General features: G+C 42.2%; 1 protein-coding gene across 5 annotated transcripts in view; it reads left to right on the forward strand.

Annotated features, from left to right (window-relative positions):
* Positions 1-18,122, forward strand: part of arfgef1 (ADP-ribosylation factor guanine nucleotide-exchange factor 1 (brefeldin A-inhibited)) — a 51,656-nt gene extending 33,534 nt beyond the window's left edge. For all 5 annotated transcript variants that reach the window (XM_044175602.1, XM_044175603.1, XM_044175604.1 and 2 more), the window contains 29 exons: positions 23-122; positions 465-604; positions 737-845; positions 3,096-3,297; positions 3,396-3,507; positions 4,428-4,633; positions 4,759-4,843; positions 4,984-5,149; positions 5,637-5,788; positions 5,874-6,002; positions 6,097-6,255; positions 7,001-7,145; positions 7,335-7,425; positions 7,849-7,889; positions 7,980-8,149; positions 8,729-8,880; positions 9,968-10,140; positions 10,338-10,498; positions 11,108-11,238; positions 11,469-11,598; positions 11,764-11,899; positions 12,395-12,533; positions 12,920-12,992; positions 13,292-13,451; positions 13,538-13,677; positions 13,817-13,988; positions 14,194-14,332; positions 16,264-16,381; positions 16,729-18,122. In XM_044175602.1, coding sequence (XP_044031537.1) covers positions 23-122; positions 465-604; positions 737-845; positions 3,096-3,297; positions 3,396-3,507; positions 4,428-4,633; positions 4,759-4,843; positions 4,984-5,149; positions 5,637-5,788; positions 5,874-6,002; positions 6,097-6,255; positions 7,001-7,145; positions 7,335-7,425; positions 7,849-7,889; positions 7,980-8,149; positions 8,729-8,880; positions 9,968-10,140; positions 10,338-10,498; positions 11,108-11,238; positions 11,469-11,598; positions 11,764-11,899; positions 12,395-12,533; positions 12,920-12,992; positions 13,292-13,451; positions 13,538-13,677; positions 13,817-13,988; positions 14,194-14,332; positions 16,264-16,381; positions 16,729-16,950 — 4,053 coding nt within the window. In that variant the 3' untranslated portion in view covers positions 16,951-18,122. The remainder of the gene's footprint in view (positions 1-22; positions 123-464; positions 605-736; positions 846-3,095; positions 3,298-3,395; positions 3,508-4,427; positions 4,634-4,758; positions 4,844-4,983; positions 5,150-5,636; positions 5,789-5,873; positions 6,003-6,096; positions 6,256-7,000; positions 7,146-7,334; positions 7,426-7,848; positions 7,890-7,979; positions 8,150-8,728; positions 8,881-9,967; positions 10,141-10,337; positions 10,499-11,107; positions 11,239-11,468; positions 11,599-11,763; positions 11,900-12,394; positions 12,534-12,919; positions 12,993-13,291; positions 13,452-13,537; positions 13,678-13,816; positions 13,989-14,193; positions 14,333-16,263; positions 16,382-16,728) is intronic.
* The last annotated feature ends 53 nt before the right edge of the window (positions 18,123-18,175 follow it).

Consider the following 18,175-nt stretch of genomic DNA (forward strand, 5'->3'; position numbering starts at 1 on the left):
GACACATGGACTCTGTCTGCAGGTGTTTTTCAAGGAGATTTTCCTGTACATTCTTGAGACGTCCACAAGCTCCTTTGACCACAAGTGGATGGTCATTCAAACCCTCACTAGAATATGCGCAGGTTTGTGTCTCCGTTTTCATTTTGTCAAAGGAAACTGCCCTGATTAACATTGATTCTTTATGTGTAATTAATAAGTATTGGTGCTTTAATAACAAGGCAGTGATGGAGGCTTAGGAGAGAAGCTTCTGGTACACACAAACCCGATGTTTTGCAAAATACTTGTCAGCTAAATGTGTTTAATCGGTCATTTCAATTAATTTAATGATTATAATTAAGCTCTTATAAAGGGTGCAGCTATTTAGGTGCTTGCTTTAGACTCCATAAAAGCAGAGAACACAGTCTGTAATTGTTTAATAGATTCTCACTGACAAACTCCATCTGTGTCCTATCTGTCTTTCTCAGATGCCCAGAGCGTGGTGGACATCTACGTGAACTATGATTGTGACTTGAATGCTGCTAACATATTTGAGCGGTTGGTCAATGACCTCTCGAAAATTGCGCAGGGTCGCGGAGGTCATGAGCTTGGCACAACACCCCTACAGGTGATATTTTTTCTCTTCTTTTTTCCCAATATTTTGTTTTATTTAGTATTACTATTATTTACAACCGTTATTTATAATGCCATTTAAAATGTTCTTAGTAATTGGGATAACATATTTTGTATCCCTTTTTAGGAGCTGACCCTGAGAAAGAAAGGCCTTGAATGTCTAGTGTCCATCCTGAAATGTATGGTAGAATGGAGTAAAGACCAATACGTCAACCCCAACTCCCAGACCAGCCTCGGTAAGACACTGATGCACTGAACATGAATGTAATTTATCAAGGCTGTCTGGCAGCCATCAAACCTGAACTGAATACGATACGAAATGACCTTTCTGTTCATTCTAATTCTACACACTGACTAAATATTTAGTTTTTAGATACATCAGTGGCAGAATTCATGTTGGTCTAAGTCAATATAAGAGAAGTTAAACACACATAGAATTATCTCTAACTGCTGAATCCAATCACTATTATTGAAGGATGAATTAAACTCCAAGGGGAAGTCTTTAGTAATTCTTTAAGAGGATTTAAAGAGGGTTTGATTAGATTGCATACAGTGATGCACATCACTATATTCCCTATTATTATATCAAGATGTGATCAGAAGTGGTTTGAATTTACGTTCACAGCTTAAATACAGATGGTACATGCTGGAATTGTTTGTGTGCGTGCAATATTATGCTTTGTTGGCTTTGCACATAAAAATCCAGATTGTTGTTTTTCGTCAACAGTCTATGGAGAATTGAACTTGTTGTGGAAAGTGTGTGTCAAGAGATGAGACTGCCAAGGTCATAACTAGTCTTTTCCCTTGATCAGCCCGGTTTTTGGCAGCAGTTCATCATTGAGGTTAACTGGGGTTAGTGGTAAGGCTCACATCCATCAGCTTGGCTGCAATCAGTTGTAGGATTGACAGTTGGCATTCATCGGGGAAGCTACTGCTCTGAGAAGGAAAGCGGGCATTCATCAGCTCAGCTCCAGCCAGAGGAGACAGTGAGATAATGCCCATAGGGCCCCCACAGACAGGTTAATCCAGGAGGTTTAGTCTAAAACAGAGTGATACCTGAAGCGGAGCAGTGATGAAACATCAGTCTAGAACATACAGAGCATATCCTGTGTGTGAGACTGGCCCCTGGGTCTTCTGCACACCAGAGGATTTCTGTTATTTTCCAAAGGAGGAGCTCAAACTTAGGAGCAAGTGCAACTTTGTGAAAGGGCTGGAAAGATATCCCACAAGTCCCTGGGACTATCCACAGGCTAGCCTCAGGCTAAGCTGTCAAGGCTAACCAGCTGAGGCAGTTGTGTTCACTCGCAGGGACGTAATCTTGCCAAAACTTATGACAACCCATTAGTAATCTAGCAGGAGCTCATAGGTCAGAATTAGAATTTTGGAAGTTAAATTCGTCCTGCTTGCTGTTGGGGATTTCAGACAAAGACTATTTTCTTCCTCGTACAATAGAAGTGCAATATGATTTGTGAATACAAAACACTGAATTGTACAATATATCACCTTCACTCTTTAAATTGTCCCGTGTCATTTTCTCCCCTTTTTGTTTGACTTCAAAGCAAGAGCAGGTAATAGTAGTACGGAGTGTTTGCTAGAACGTGTTGCTGTGATGGGAATTATTCGTTTTAAGCCTGTTGTGTCTGTAGCTTTTGTACTAGTCTCGCATTATACAACCTGTGTTGTTTGTAGGGTTTCCTATTACCCACTTACACCCCACAGATTGTAACCAAAACCATGTATGGATTTAGTTAAACTAATGGTACTAATGGTAGAAAGACTTTTTCTGAACTCAATGGGTACAAATCCTTCTTGTTAATCATTTTCCCCTCCTCCCTCTGTATTATTCCACCTTGTTCTCCCTACTCTGTACGCCTAAGAATGGGAAGCACACTGCCAGCTCACATTACTGTGACACTGTCCTGAATGTTTTAAAGAGTTTCCGATGGGTAATCAGACGCCTGGCCCTAGCACAGGATTACAGGGGTGCTCCAGCAGCAGCAGCAGATCCCTCAGCTCGCCTCGGCAGTCTTAAAAAAAACACCTCTCTTGCCTTTAAGTTCTGGCTGCTTCCTCTTTGACTGCCTGGAGCTTTTTAGATAACCCATCTTTTATAATATCCTCTCCTGCCTTGCACGTGCTTTGTGTGAATAAGTGTGTGTGTTTTCTAGAGTTCGTTAGGCTGTGGTCTCGTGTGCATGTGAGTAATGCCAGTGCGTATACCCTCCCTGCCAACAACAATCATTAAGAAGGCCTCAGGGTCATCTTGTTCTGTGTTGCAGTCTCCTCTTTCAATTACTGAACTCCCTCACCTGCAGTACTAGTTTTAAGTTAGCTCACTTTTTAAGCCTCCAGGCTGAGTTTGTGCCAACGACAGAGTTTCAATTAAAAACTCACCTTTGTGATGGTTTCAGGCTGTTGGTTCTTACACTAACAATAGACATAGGATAACCCAGAAGGGATGACTATCTCGTGTTTTTGCCCTTCAGGCCAAGAGAAACCATCAGAACTGGAGAGCACAGAGACCAAGGCCCCAGAGACCATAAACCGCTATGGGAGCATTAACTCTCTGGACTCCACGGCTTCGTCAGGCATCGGCAGCTACAGCACCCAGATGTCAGGTACTGACAACCCAGAGCAGTTTGAGGTCCTCAAACAGCAAAAGGAGATCATCGAGCAAGGCATTGACCTGTAAGTTTTGCTACACGCACTTCAATTTTTAATTTTATTCAGTTGATACTGTGATACTGCATCAGCTACAGTATGTTCTGTGTCTGTATTCTACACAGGTTCAACAAGAAACCAAAGAGAGGAATCCAGTACCTTCAAGAGCAAGGCATGCTGGGTACAACCCCAGAGGATCTTGCTCAGTTCTTGCACCAGGAAGAGAGGCTTGATTCGGTAACAAGTCACCCTGTTTTCATTCAATTTTTCAACTAAAGCCAAGTGCAGACTACAAGACTCTCAAAATCATAGAGTTGCTGTGCTGCTCTCCCTACAAGACGTGAGGGTGCACAAACTACACAACTGATCTCAGACGAGGTGTACTGATTACACGATTATTCCACTTGGAGACATCCAAGAGTGGATCAAATATTGTGATGCATTCTACCCCAAAAACATGTGTTGTATGTTTTAAACAGACTCCAACTCAACAAACTCTGCACTTTCTGCCTTGTGTATCAGCTAGCCAAACCACACAGAACCCACACAATACTCTAATGCCTATCCACCAGCATTAAACAGTCACCCCGCCACTCTAACCCAGAGTCCTATAGGCAGTGAAAAAGTTAACTCTAAGGAGGAGCACACTCTGCCCTGATTGGACTGCCTCGAAGGTGTCTGTGCACAGCAGTAATCAGCATTAAACAGCATTCATAACATCTGGTTAGAAACAAGGGCCCTTAGATGCAGTGGCACCACAGCAGCAGCAAACAGAGTGGATAACCATGAAAGTCTAACCTGTATTTATCTAATCCACACTGGACAGGATAGTCAGGCAGTGGTTCTTCTAGTGGAAAGTATAAGTGGTGAAAAGACAGACAGACAAATAAGTTGCTCTTTTATAGTGTTGAAATCAGTGTTCTCCCTCTGCTTTTCCCTCTTAGAATGAAGGGAATGTTAGTTGAAGAACAATTCATAGCCATGCTACTGAGAGTGTCGAGCTCTAAGTCGGTTCAAACCACATTGGACACATGGGGTTTAAGAAACAGCACAGCCTTTAGGTTCTTTTAGCAGGATTTTAGACTGTCTTGTTCTAATTTGTATGTTACATTGCAGTATGTTCCAATAAGACTGACCTCTGTCTTTTGCTCTCTTAGACCCAAGTGGGAGAATTCCTCGGGGATAATGATCGTTTCAATAAAGAGGTGATGTACGCCTACGTGGATCAAATGGACTTCCAGGGCAAAGACTTTGTTTCTGCACTAAGGATGTTCCTGGAGGGCTTTCGACTCCCTGGAGAGGCCCAGAAGATCGACCGGCTCATGGAGAAATTTGCAGCAAGATATCTTGAATGCAATCAGGGGTGAGTTTCCATCTCCTGACTATGGAAATAGCTGAATTTGATTTTGCATGGCCCACATACAACACGCTGTTACATTAATACGCATTCTGTCTTTCCCTACCCTCCTCTTCCCTTCAATTTTCCAGGCAAACCCTCTTTGCCAGTGCTGACACTGCATACGTCCTTGCTTACTCGATCATTATGTTGACAACAGACCTTCACAGTCCACAGGTAAACACTCCACCTCAGTGAGGCGGCAGCCTTTGGGAATGTGTTTTGATAGCCGTCATTCCCTCAGATACCAGTGCAACATAAATCACAGGGATTGCATAAGCAGCTTTTGACACCTATCGTTGTTGTTGTCTGCAAAGGTGAAGAATAAAATGACAAAAGAGCAATACATCAAGATGAACCGTGGCATCAACGACAGCAAAGACCTACCTGAGGAATATCTCTCAGCCATCTATGACGAGATTGCAGGGAAAAAGATTGCCATGAAGGAGACAAAAGAGCTCACCATGAAATCCAACAAGCACAGTGAGTCTCAGCGCTATGGGATGTCTCAAAGATTTAATAAATGCCAAGACTAAGATTCCAGTTATTATCCATAGCGTTTACCTGATATCTTTGTTGCTGTAATGATTTTGAATGAGACTTATAGCCACCAGAGACGTGTCAGATGTAAACTGATTAGATTTTGCTGCTGAGTGGCCAGTGAAAGTCAGTGCTTGTGAGTCATCTTCAGATAAGGTTAAAACAGGAACTACTGTGAGCACACAGCGATTTAAAAGTAGCAGAGAAATTATTGGCTTGTTCACATTTGCCATCATTTGTTCTGTTAAAAAGACTTAAATGAGCTGCTTAAAATTTGAATAGGCATGAAGAGCTGCTTCCTTTTGACATTTTGCAGAGCGTGTTAAAAGAAAAGCTGCATTGTTTTCCTGGCCGACTTTGTTTGGTTGCTGTACAAACCTGCGTGTGTGTGTTTTCCCTGTTTTCATGGCTGGTGTTGATTCTCGCTCAGGTGTGGCTAGTGAGAAGCAGAGGCGTCTGCTGTACAATGTGGAGATGGAGCAGATGGCCAAGACGGCCAAAGCTCTGATGGAGGCCGTCAGCCACGTCCAGGCTCCCTTCACCAGCGCCACGCATCTGGAGCACGTCAGGCCCATGTTCAAGGTAACACAAGCAGAAACACACTCTATGAGGCACATACACAGTTTCACACACAAATTGTACACCTCACCCCTCTGTTGTTTCTCAGCTGGCATGGACACCCTTCTTGGCTGCTTTCAGCGTGGGTCTTCAGGACTGTGATGACACCGAGGTGGCCTCGCTGTGTCTGGAGGGGATCCGTTGTGCCATCAGGATAGCATGCATCTTCTCCATACAGGTACTGCAGTCTGAACTGGATTATTAGTGTCTTATTGTATCTCTTACCTCGCAGTATTTTGACCCACTGCCTTGTCTTTTTGTCTCTGCAATAGTTGGAGAGGGATGCCTATGTACAGGCCCTGGCGAGGTTCACCCTGCTGACAGCCAGCTCTGGCATTTCAGAAATGAAGCAGAAGAACATTGACACCATCAAGACCCTCATCACTGTGGCCCACACTGATGGCAACTACCTGGGCAACTCCTGGCATGAGGTTTGCTCTTCTAATCCAACAAAAAACTGGCTGTGTTTCACTCGTTGTATTTCCTCACAAAACTCTCACCTTACCTTATCTTTCTTCCTCATATCTTCCTTACCTGATTCTAGCAATGAGTCACAATAGGCCTCAATTTCCAATGGTATATACAGTATATATGTATATATATTTTTAGAACAGCTAAGTCGTTTCTAGGCACAACATGAAACAAACAAACACAGCCTCTTGTGGGTTATTGCTTTAAAAGCTACAAACAATACATGGTATTAAAAATGTAATAAAGTCAAGTTTTAGTAAATACAGTTTATTCTATTTAACATGTGTTGCTCTCCAAACAGGCATTGATATTTAATTGAACAGTTATGCTGTCATAGGTGTTTGTTGGGTTTTTTGGTATTTTACAGCAACCAGTTCAACTTTGAATGAATAAATGATTTTATTTGATGATTACAAACAACACATATAACACTGCACTGCAGTCATTACATACTTTAAAAATCACAGAGGATGAAAACACATTAAAGCCAGAAGGCTTATTTCCAATCCTTTTCCAATCACTGGTACAACAGTACCATACATTAAAATGTTGGCCTATTTTGTTATTGGATCCTTTTCCCTCCCAATACACATTTCTCCTAGTCCCCCATTCTTCCATTCTGTCCAAGTTTATATTGTGTCCATTTCTATTACTTTCTATGTGTGTTTGTTTCTCTAAATATGCCCCTGTCCTGTCTCTTCTCAGATCATGAAGTGCATCAGTCAGCTGGAGCTGGCTCAGCTGATCGGTACAGGGGTGAAGGCACGCTACATCTCAGGGACGGTGCGGAGCAAAGATGGCTTCCTTACAAGTACGAAGGAGCAGAGCAACGACGAGTACCTGGGTCTAGGTCAGCACCAACTTATTAATACATATTGTAAAGCAAGTCCAATGCCACAATGCCTTGTCCTGTTTTGTTTTTTTCCCAGTGGAGTCAATCGGAAATCGGTCAAAACTACACTCAATTCTTGACTGCATAACAAGCCCATAAATGATGTTTGTTTTTAGATTTTGTAATCCTTTGTGCTTTGCTCTGTAGTTGGAGGGACAGTGGACCGTAAGCAGATCGCCAGCATTCAGGAGTCCATCGGAGAGACCAGCTCTCAGAGTGTCGTGGTGGCTGTGGACAGGTACTATAGTCACCCTGACTAAGAAAAATCTGGAAAACACTAATTGAAAACACTGGTTGAACTCCCATATCTATTTTTTTCATATAATTCTATCGCAGTGCACCACACTTTGTAATGTTGACAAAATGATTATGTTGGTCATATCTTCTAGTACAAGCTATGGCAGTAGAGAAGTCTAGATGTCTACAAAATGTAAAAAGCATTAAGATAGGAACCACTTCTTATCAGAGGAAAACATTAGATTCAAAGTGGGTATGCAGTAAGTGTAGGCAGACAACATCTTCTTTTTTGCATCAGACATAGTTCACATCCCCTTATTTTTCTCTTGTGTTTTTGGCAGAAATGTAAATCTATATGTTGTCTAAAATCTTTCCATGCAATGTGGGTTTTAAATGATAATTACCACATATGTTTCTGCTTTAGGATATTCACTGGTTCTACCAGATTGGATGGTAACGCAATAGGTGAGTCTATTTTTGATCGTTGTGAGTCACTTTGCCTGTACAAAACACCCTTTCTTTGCTCATTGCCAACATCTTCTATCTATTTGTCAGTCGATTTTGTGCGCTGGCTGTGTGCTGTCTCCATGGATGAGCTGGCCTCGCCCACACACCCACGTATGTTCAGCTTGCAAAAAATTGTTGAGATCTCCTACTACAACATGGGCCGCATCAGGCTCCAGTGGTCCAGGATCTGGGAGGTTATTGGAGACCACTTCAACAAGGTGGGTGAGGATTGTTTACTCCAGGGATGGAAATCGTGAAACAGAAGCACATTTTTAAGACATGGATACACTATAATTCTGTTGTATACAAAGAAACAATAGTGTCAGATATATTTTCTGTTGGGAAAGGAGTGAGGGAGCTGCAAAGGACTGTTTACTTCTCTCCCACCTTCTGTTTTACAGAAGGCTGATTTCAGTCACTGATAAACACAAATTGTTTCCAGAAAAGCTTTCTGGTAGTTTGGTATTCAAGGACACATCTCTCACTGAGGCTCTGCTTCTCACTGAGTAGCTGCAAACTGGGTTTGGCGTGTGTAAAATCAAAGCCTCAAAATAGTCATTCATCATGTTGGAAAGTGGATTTTAAGAAGTATTTTTTTCCTGCTGGAGTGTGAACTGTTTCCTCTGGCACCTAGATGCTTGTTTTTCAGTTGCAAGTCTTACTGAAGGAATAGTTTGTTCTTAGAAAGCTGTGCTTTGCGTGTTGAATTAAAGAAAATGGTTACAAATATATCTTTTTTTTTTTCTTTTTTTTTTAAACAGTGCAGTGTTACTGAAATATGTTTTTTCTCCGTGCAGGTTGGCTGTAATTCCAATGAGGATGTGGCAATTTTCGCTGTGGACTCTCTCAGGCAACTGTCCATGAAGTTTTTGGAGAAGGGGGAGCTGGCCAACTTCAGATTCCAGAAAGACTTTCTGAGGCCTTTTGAGCACATCATGAAAAAGAACAGGTAAAGAGACAAGTGGTGCATTTATCTGTGAGTGAGTGCTTATGTGACTCCTCCCATGTAAATCTGTCGTACAGGGTGGCGCAAACACAAGGCCTGTACTGTGGCTTTGAGTAGTTACTATTTCTGGGCTGTTCATGGCTGCAGACTCACACTCCCCTCCTCCCCTCAACCTCTGTAGCAGCTCTCTGCCTCCACTGTTATTCATTCTCTTTCTTTCTTTCTTTCTTTTTCTTTCTGTCTGTCTCTACTCCCTCTGTCTTTCTTATACCAGCAAGTAAGCACGTTGTTAGGTTTGTTCACTCAGAGAAAAGCAGAAAGCCAACATTTCGACTGACCCGTTTCAGTCTGTTTGCATTACCCTTTCAGTGAAATCATGTAAAAGCCTTTTATTCCTTGCTTGGTACGACTCAGTCTTGAATGGATTTTGAACAGCTATCAGTTATAAATGATTTTGCCGTCATAATTGTCTGTGTGCCGCACAACAAAAAGGCAAGCTGTTTTACTGCAACGCCCTTTTTCATTCATGTGAAAGAGGAGTAGCCATGTAAGTAGAAATCCACCCACAGATTGAACAGGCTGAGAGCCTCAACAAAGAGGAGATGGCAGGCAGCCATGTAAACCCTACAGCGCAGTGTGTCCATTAGACTCTCTCATGCTGCCCTCCTTTCTCTGTGTGTGTGTGTGTGCGATGGTAAGTGGAGGCAGAGTTTTTCTCTCATTCATAGCTACTGAGCAATTAGGAATGCTCTTCACTATGGCAGTAGCTGTGAAAACATGTCAAGCCGGTGCTGGAATAATGATTCGGCCTGAAAATGGGATTGAGGATGTTATTAAGAGCTTTTAAAGATAATTGACATCAATGAAGAGCTGAATTTCCTTCTTTTTAATTGATTTACTCTTATGCTGCCTATTCCTCCCCCCACCCCCAACCTTTCTTTGGCTCTTTCTTATGCTTCTTCATCTACTGCTCTACCTTTGACTCCTTCTGTCTACTCCTCTTCCTCAACCCTTTTCCTCTTTGCTTTCACTCCTGTCCTTCTTCCAATTCACTCCCCTCCTCCTCTTCTTACCCCCTGTTTCCATCCAGGTCTCCCACCATCAGAGACATGGTGGTGCGCTGTATAGCCCAGATGGTTAACTCCCAGGCGGCGAACATCCGCTCAGGCTGGAAGAACATCTTCTCTGTCTTTCACCTGGCTGCTTCTGACCAGGACGAGAGCATTGTAGAGCTGGCCTTCCAGACCACCGGCCATATCGTCAGTAAGTCCAGCACACACGGACACCTAAGAATAACTTAAATGACAACCTCCCTAATTTATTTTGTTAAATGGTTTCATTCATCTTGTGGTCATCAGATTTTGATCTTGCTCTTTCTCTCGATCTTTCCCCTTCATCTGTCTTTATCTCCCTCCACCCACCCCTCTATTATCCTGCCTTAACCTCTATCCGCTTCCCAGCGAATGTATTTGAAAAGCACTTTGCGGCCACCATCGACTCCTTCCAGGATGCCGTTAAGTGTCTGTCTGAGTTTGCCTGTAATGCCTCCTTCCCAGACACCAGCATGGAAGCCATCCGCCTCATCCGACACTGCGCCAAATACGTCTCAGAGAGGCCACAGGTCAGTGTCAGGCCCTGCTTTACACAGAACAGTTTATTTCTTACTGTAAAGCTGGCAACCTGTGAGCAGCCGAAAGCCCAGATTACCCGGCTAACACAAAGAGCCATGAAAATCATGGGAGTCAGGCAGCATCCCACACTCCATGCTGTCTCCCCACCCATGTCCTCCACCCTGAGTACCAGCTTCTTCCCTCAGGCAGACGCTTCAGACTCCCCCAGTGCATTCTCAACCGCTTTAAGAACAGGACAATAAAGTCAGTCTTATCTTATGTGCATTATCCTGATATATGAAATATAAATGTACCTCTGACTAACATGTAAAGATTGGAAGAATATAAGCATGTTGTGCTTAGATTATGTACATCCTGTACAGTACAGGATGAATTAACGTGCAAGTGAACAGTAGTATATCTACCCCACATCTATTGACATCATCCAGTATCAAAACTTGCCGTGCAAAGGTTTACTGGTACAGCTTTGGCATACTACTATAATCATTTTCTCTGTGCATCAGGAGCTCGTACAGTATGTATTGAAATGTGTATTTGCTTAGGAGGGTAAATTCTCTCCCGAGGCAGAAATGGTACAGTGGCTCTTATTTCTCTGGCAGGCCTTCAAAGACTACACCAGTGATGACATGAATGTAGCGCCTGAGGACCGTGTGTGGGTGCGGGGTTGGTTCCCCATTCTCTTCGAGCTCTCCTGCATCATCAACAGATGTAAGCTGGATGTCAGGACCAGGTAGGTGGCGTTCACCTTTACCCTGCTGTTTTCAGGGTTTAGATAGTGGGCATCATTAAAGGCATAAAACTGGATATTTTAACTTAATTTCTATTGCGTGTAAAGACAGCGATAAAGACAAGTACAGACTCTGATTAGGCTCATTAAAGGCTTTAATGCATGTTGTAAAAAAGCAAATGTCCGCCATAGCACCAGGAACGAACAAATCTCTGTGTGTGTGCATTTCCCAGGGGACTCACGGTGATGTTTGAAGTGATGAAGACCTACGGGCACACCTTTGAGAAACACTGGTGGCAAGACCTGTTCAGAATTGTCTTCAGGATCTTTGACAACATGAAGCTGCCTGAGCAACAGACTGAGGTACTGACAAGACTTTCATTTTGGTTCAAATCCTGTGTTTTACAGCTGTTTTGACCATCCTCTTTGCAAATACTGCTGATGTTTGGACACGAGCAGTTGTTGTAAATGAATGTCTCAAGTATCAGAAGAGAACCAATTCTCACCAAGGTTGTGTTGCACCCTCAGAAAGCAGAGTGGATGACCACCACCTGCAACCACGCACTTTATGCCATCTGTGATGTCTTCACCCAGTACTTTGAGTCCCTCAATGACGTCCTGCTGGATGACATTCTGGCTCAGCTCTACTGGTGTGTGCAGCAAGGTGAGCACCCGGAAACCCTTTCTATCTCATATTTATCTTTACACAAGTATCTTAAGATACCTGGGATCTCTGCGTTGAATATGTGTGCAGTATTGGTGTCCAGATTGTCCTCATTGCCTTTAAGCAGTGGCACAAAAAAAGGGGAAGTAATGGTGCTTTTGATGTAGGTTATAGAGGTCAAACTAATAACAGGCATTAGCCGTGACCTAGGCTTGGCTGCAGTGAGAGAACTTAAAGATTGACTCGGAGCTTTTATGCGTTGCATGAATACTGGTCCATCACTTTATAAAAAGACGAAGGTTAAGCAAATAATCAATAAACATTTTCAGTATTTTTGGGTTCTTTATTGGAAAACAGATAAAAGGGAAGAAATCTCAGCAAACTTTATATATCGATGCATCTTGCCTTTTTTTAATTTACCCTTCCCTTTTCTCTCCTTCCTCTCGACCCAACCCTTCCTCCTCCTCTTCCTCTTCTTCATCTGCGCGTCTATAGATAACGAGCAGCTTGCCCGTTCAGGCACCAACTGTCTAGAGAATGTAGTCATCCTGAATGGAGAGAAATTCTCCCTGGAGACCTGGGACAAGACGTGTACCTGCATGCTGGACATCTTCAAAACCACCATCCCACACACGTAAGCTGCTGCGCTGAATATAAAACCAACCTTCGCTTCAAAGTCAGAAAACAAGCCCTGCTTTTAAAGTTAGATGTAAAAAAAATAAAATAAACATGCAGTCTTAAGTTTAGCAGTGATTCTAATTAGAAACAGGACCATTAGTTGCAAAATTAAATTGGAATTACAGGAAAATACAATTTACAGTCGTATTCACAATGAATTTCTTATATAATTGGATTTTCTTTGAAATACAAACCAAACAGGTATTTATAAAGGGATGAAATTAAGACTTTGTTTAGCTTGATGGATTTTCTAGCTCAAGTCATATTCTAGCCTGGAAGTTGTTAGTTGTTTGTCATTCTGTCCTGGAATGAATGTGATTTAGTGAGTAAACTGTTTTTCAGGCTGTTAACATGGAGACCAGCAGGAGCAGAGGGAGAACACTTGACAACACAGAGCCTGTCAGACAAACAGCTGGTGAGGAAATACAGTATTTTTCTGTTTTACGTGTGAATGAATCACTATTTGTTTTGGCACTTGCATGTGTGCAGGTCATTTTTTTGAACGTAACATATTTTTCTTTGCCATGTTTGTTTATATTTTTATTTACATATCATTTGCATATCTCTGAGAATTTTACTGCTAGGAAACAAAATATTTGTCTCGCTTCTTTCACACTGTTTTAATTTCTTATACATAATTTATATACCTGTACTGTGTTTGTATAATTTTAAGTATATATAGGCTTGCAGTAACTCAGCCCACTTTGCACTCAGGACTCCATTTCCCAGAAGTCAGTGGATATTCAGTCCCGCTCTGACGACCAGCATTCCATCAGCAGCGCCGATAGGGTTGCCATGGAGAACCGTCGGCAAAGTCAGTACAGCTCAGCCTCAGGCATGTATGAGGACGGCTCCAGGAGCAGGACCCCAACAAGTAAGCCTGTCGCTTTACTCAAAGACTGACTGTTAGTGTTTTTGTGTGTGTGTGTTCTGATGGAAGTTTACCTGTATGTTCCGCAGAGGTCCAGGAGCAACGCTTATTCTCAGCTTTGCTGATAAAGTGTGTCGTGCAGCTGGAGCTGATCCAGACTATTGATAACATCGTTTTTTTCCCTGCCACCAGTAAGAAGGAAGATGCTGAGAACTTTGCTGCTGCTCAGGTACAAACACTTGTGTTTCTCTGATACAGTAACAAAATCAGTTATTAGTGGTTTTGTTTAGAAGTTTTAGACGCTTTTACTATATTTCTGTGCATTGTGATTAAAGCCAATAATCTGTCATGTGTTTGTCTTTTTGAAGCGGGATGCTGCGTATGCAGCAGACGTCCCAGTGGAGATCCAGGATCAGGGCATGTATCGCTACCTGACCTCAGAACAGCTCTTCAAGCTGCTGGACTGCCTGCTGGAGTCACACTGCTTTGCCAAGGCTTTCAACTCCAACAACGAGCAGAGGACCTTACTGTGGAAAGCAGGTAGGGCAAGAAGTCACTGTCTGCATCTTTTGTTACTTTGCTTTTGTTCAGTTGCCAGGTTGAACGCATGCAAAGGAAATGGACACGAAGTTAGATGATTAGCACTTTATCCCAAACTGCCCCAAGAAGGAAGCACAGCCTGAGATAATGTATAATAATAGAAACATTTAAAATGGCCGTGACTGTAACTGTGTGTGTGTTCAAGGTTTCAAAGGAAAGTCAAAGCCCAACCTGTTGAAGCAGGAGACCAGCAGCCTGGCTTGTGGCCTGCGTATCCTGTTTCGCATGTACACAGACGAGAGCCGCCAGGACGCCTGGGAGGAGGTCCAGAGACGGCTGCTCAAGTAAGGAACAAACATGTGACGCATTTATATCCCACTGCAACTGCTGGTCCTTCAGTGGTAGTGGATGGTAGTCAGTGGATCTGAGAATTACACCTACTCAAATACATTGATATTTAATATGATTTCCAAGTGGATGCAACACTCTTCTCATAATCTTATAATCTTCTGACACTCATCTTTGCAGTTAACCTTCAGTCCCCCTGTGACTGTACAACAATCTGCTGCACAGAGATGCATTTGTCAGTGAACACCACATTAGCGGTGTAGACTCCCTTGACAGGTTAAACTACTGATCTTTGTTATGGTTTCTGTCGCTGTGTAGTTTATTTTCATCCCACTAATGATGCTGTCTGCATTTCTTCACAATCCCTCATCATTTTTTACAGCAAACACTACTCCTGCAAAACTTATAAATAAACTGGTGTAGTAATTTAATTAGGTGTGTGCATGAAATAGATGGATATGGGAGTTTTTGGTCTGATTATGTTTATGATTTCATTTTTTTTGGTTGTTTTGACTCCGCTTTTATACATCCTGAAGAACATGAGAATAAATGAGTGATTTCAATAATACTGAAAGTCAGTATTCAGGGCAGTTTCTAGTTATAGAAAATGCTCCAGATCTTTAAGGCTCCTATTACCATCATTCCTGCAGAATCAGTTGGCACCATATCAGGGATGTTTTTGCCAATACATCTGTGAAATATTAATATCGACTTAAAAGTCATCAGTTCCCCCCCCTCCGGTCTGTGTGTGCGTGCGAGTATATGCATATGTTCCCTGTGCTGAGGACTATTTCATCGGTCAAGCTGGTGTTAAGACCAAGACTTCCCTCACACATTCACCATCACTAGCTCCAATGAGGGAATAAAGAAATAACACTTCTCCAGGCAAAAACGTCAATAGCCACCTCAGAGGACGGACAAATCAAAAGACAGGAGGGGAGGCTGTTTTGATCACTATCTATAGTCAGTCACTCATGCCAAAGGCAGTGTGTACACAGCTCTGCAATTCTCTGAAACAGATGTCATGTGCTGTATAGATCCAAAGGAATCAGCACACTGATGTTTCATTGTTCAGTCTGCACTGCTGTCATCGCTGCATCTTTATTCAGCACCTCACAAACAGCCTTTGTCTCTCAGCCTCGCCCTCGAATTGATGATGATATCAAGATAAAGCAGAATCATTGCCTGTCTCTCCTACTTGCATTCATTATTAGAGAGAAGATGAGAAAGAGGTGGAAGGATGGTGCTTGCATATTCGAGTGGCTCAGAAATCCTAATTCATGGAGACACTGTTATGTGTCATCATGCCTGTATTTTGCATTCCTTCTCTCTTTCTCAAACATACGTCATCCTGTCAAGCAACACAGGCGCACACTTATTTTTCAATTACACATACACTTGTTTACCAGAGGCCATGTACAGCACACATGCAAAGTTTGAGTAGTGCAGGCTGCGAAGCAGATTTGGGAGACGATTAGGTCACAGAGATTGGAACGCAAGAGAGCTGTGAGTGTGAAGGGAGGAGGAAGAGAGAGGGGGGGGGATGAATGGCTAACAGATGGCGTTGATGTCAGAAGAGGGCCGCAGGGTCGGAGGAGAAAGGTCAGAGGTCATGTCAGTTTTTCCTCAAGCTTAAACTGTGAGGAAAAATGTCTAATTGTTTTCGTTATAGCCTCAGTCAGTGGCTTTAATTAGCAGTTACTGAGCAAAAACAATCTTCATCGACCCCATCACGCTAATTTTTCATGTGATAACCAAGGCAGAGAAGCAGATGCTTTCTTGCTGCAATACATTACAGAACAACACAAGAGGCTGTCTTTTTATTTTTTCTTTCATAATATCCTGTATTTGTTTTGTTTTTTTATTTTATTTATATATATATATATTATTTATTTCTGAAATGTTTCTCTATGTCTGTGTGCTGTAGTGTGTGCAGTGAGGCCATAGCATACTTCTTGGCTCTGACCTCAGAAAGCCACAGAGAGGCCTGGACCAACCTGCTGCTGCTCTTCCTCACCAAGGTGCTAAAGATCAGTGATGAAAGGGTAAGGAGCCGAAACACTTGAGCAATCATCCAAAAATTACAGATGAGGCGGGTATTTCCTCCATCTTAACACTTCAGAGTGTATTATCACAGGCAAAAAATAGAAGCTTTGTTCAAATCGTCATCTATTTTTAAAGCTTGTTGGTGGTTGTGTTTGCAGCTTGTTTGCAGTATTTATATTTGCAGTGTATATTACACTTACAGCCATTTTGTACCAAGTAACGTAATAATAATATAAATAAGATTTAAGTGCTTAAATGTGTAGCACCACGACATGGGTGTCTCTGTCTTTGTCTCACTCCGTCTCTCTCTCTCTGTCTCTCTCTCTCTGTCTCATCCCACCCACAGTTCAAGGCTCATGCGTCCAGATACTACCCTCTGCTGTGTGAGATCATGCAGTTCGACCTGATCCCCGAGCTCCGGGCTGTTCTGCGAAAGTTTTACCTGCGCATCGGCCTCGTGTTTCACATTGCTCAGCTGCCTGAGCCCGAACCAGACCCTCAGCCGGCACATGTTGAGCAGGAGGCAGACACGGAGGTGGGGGAGGAGGCCGGGGAGGAGGCCCAGTGATGCTGCACCACAAACAGCCTGGAACACAGAGCTCTACTGAGGCCTCCACCTCAGATCTGTGCGACTGTGCGCTGAGGCTCCGTGTCACCTCAGGGCTCTCCACGTGGTTTATGCTGAACACTTGACTTAAATAGCTGATTATCAATCAGCTATCTGCTACCACCCACCTGCACCCTTAACCCCGTCACCACACACACACAGACACGCCTATACACACAAACAGCCCAGACGGAGTACTTGATATCATGATGAAAACAGTAATGTCTTGTACAAGGTGTAGCGATGTCTCCACTGGATAAAACTACTGATGAACAACTGACAGTTATCCATATTTCTGATCTGCTCAGAAGGAATATATTTCAAAAAATGTGTGCTTCTTACTGTATATTTAAAAAGTAAAGAATGAATGGTTTCAACAACATGCAAAAAGACATATTTAGTAACTATGAAATGTGACATTTGTCACACATTGATAGTAATGATCTTTCTGTCTGCACCGCAGATGGCTAACATTAGTATTGATAGCCTCTTGGATGAAACTAGTTGTACAGATCTATCGCTATGTAATATAATCTTATAACACTAGATTTCATTTATTTTTGTTTATTTCTTTCCTCTGGATTTGCTGCACTTGATCTCTTTTTTGAATGCACTGGAGATTTTACTTTTGTGATAATTTATTGGACTGTACCATCTCCTGTAGATTGTCCTATACAGTATGATTTGTAATTGAACAAGACCATGGAAAGTGAAGGGTTAAATTATTCCATTTTATATGTTCTTAGGTTTTTATCAGAGATTGATGATAACTGGGCTTCTGAAACTGGAAGAATAGAGAGCAACCTGATGCTAGCTGCTTTTGAGTGACTAGTCTGTTTTTATGTTTGAGTTTAGTTTTCACTTTTGTGTACAAAATCAAAAGTTAATAATATATTTAATGTTTTTTTTCTTTGGTGTGGGGGAAAGTTATATGTATAGAGAAAATGACAAATGTTAGCTGTGCTTTAAGTATGAATGGGATGCATTCCTGCTCATGGATGTAGAAAACAAAATGTATATGATACAGCAATGTAAAGTTTTCTATGTTGCAAAAAAGATTATGTACAACTTTCTGTACAATACATCATCTGGCATTCTAATCAGGTTCTAGGTCAATAAAGTTTTTGAACTTGGTTGATTTGAAATGCTGAATCACTGACTTCTAAATAATAGAACTGCTAGTTGT

Source organism: Siniperca chuatsi, linkage group LG19 (genome assembly GCF_020085105.1).
Source record: "Siniperca chuatsi isolate FFG_IHB_CAS linkage group LG19, ASM2008510v1, whole genome shotgun sequence".
Classification (NCBI taxonomy): Eukaryota; Metazoa; Chordata; class Actinopteri; order Centrarchiformes; family Sinipercidae; genus Siniperca; species Siniperca chuatsi.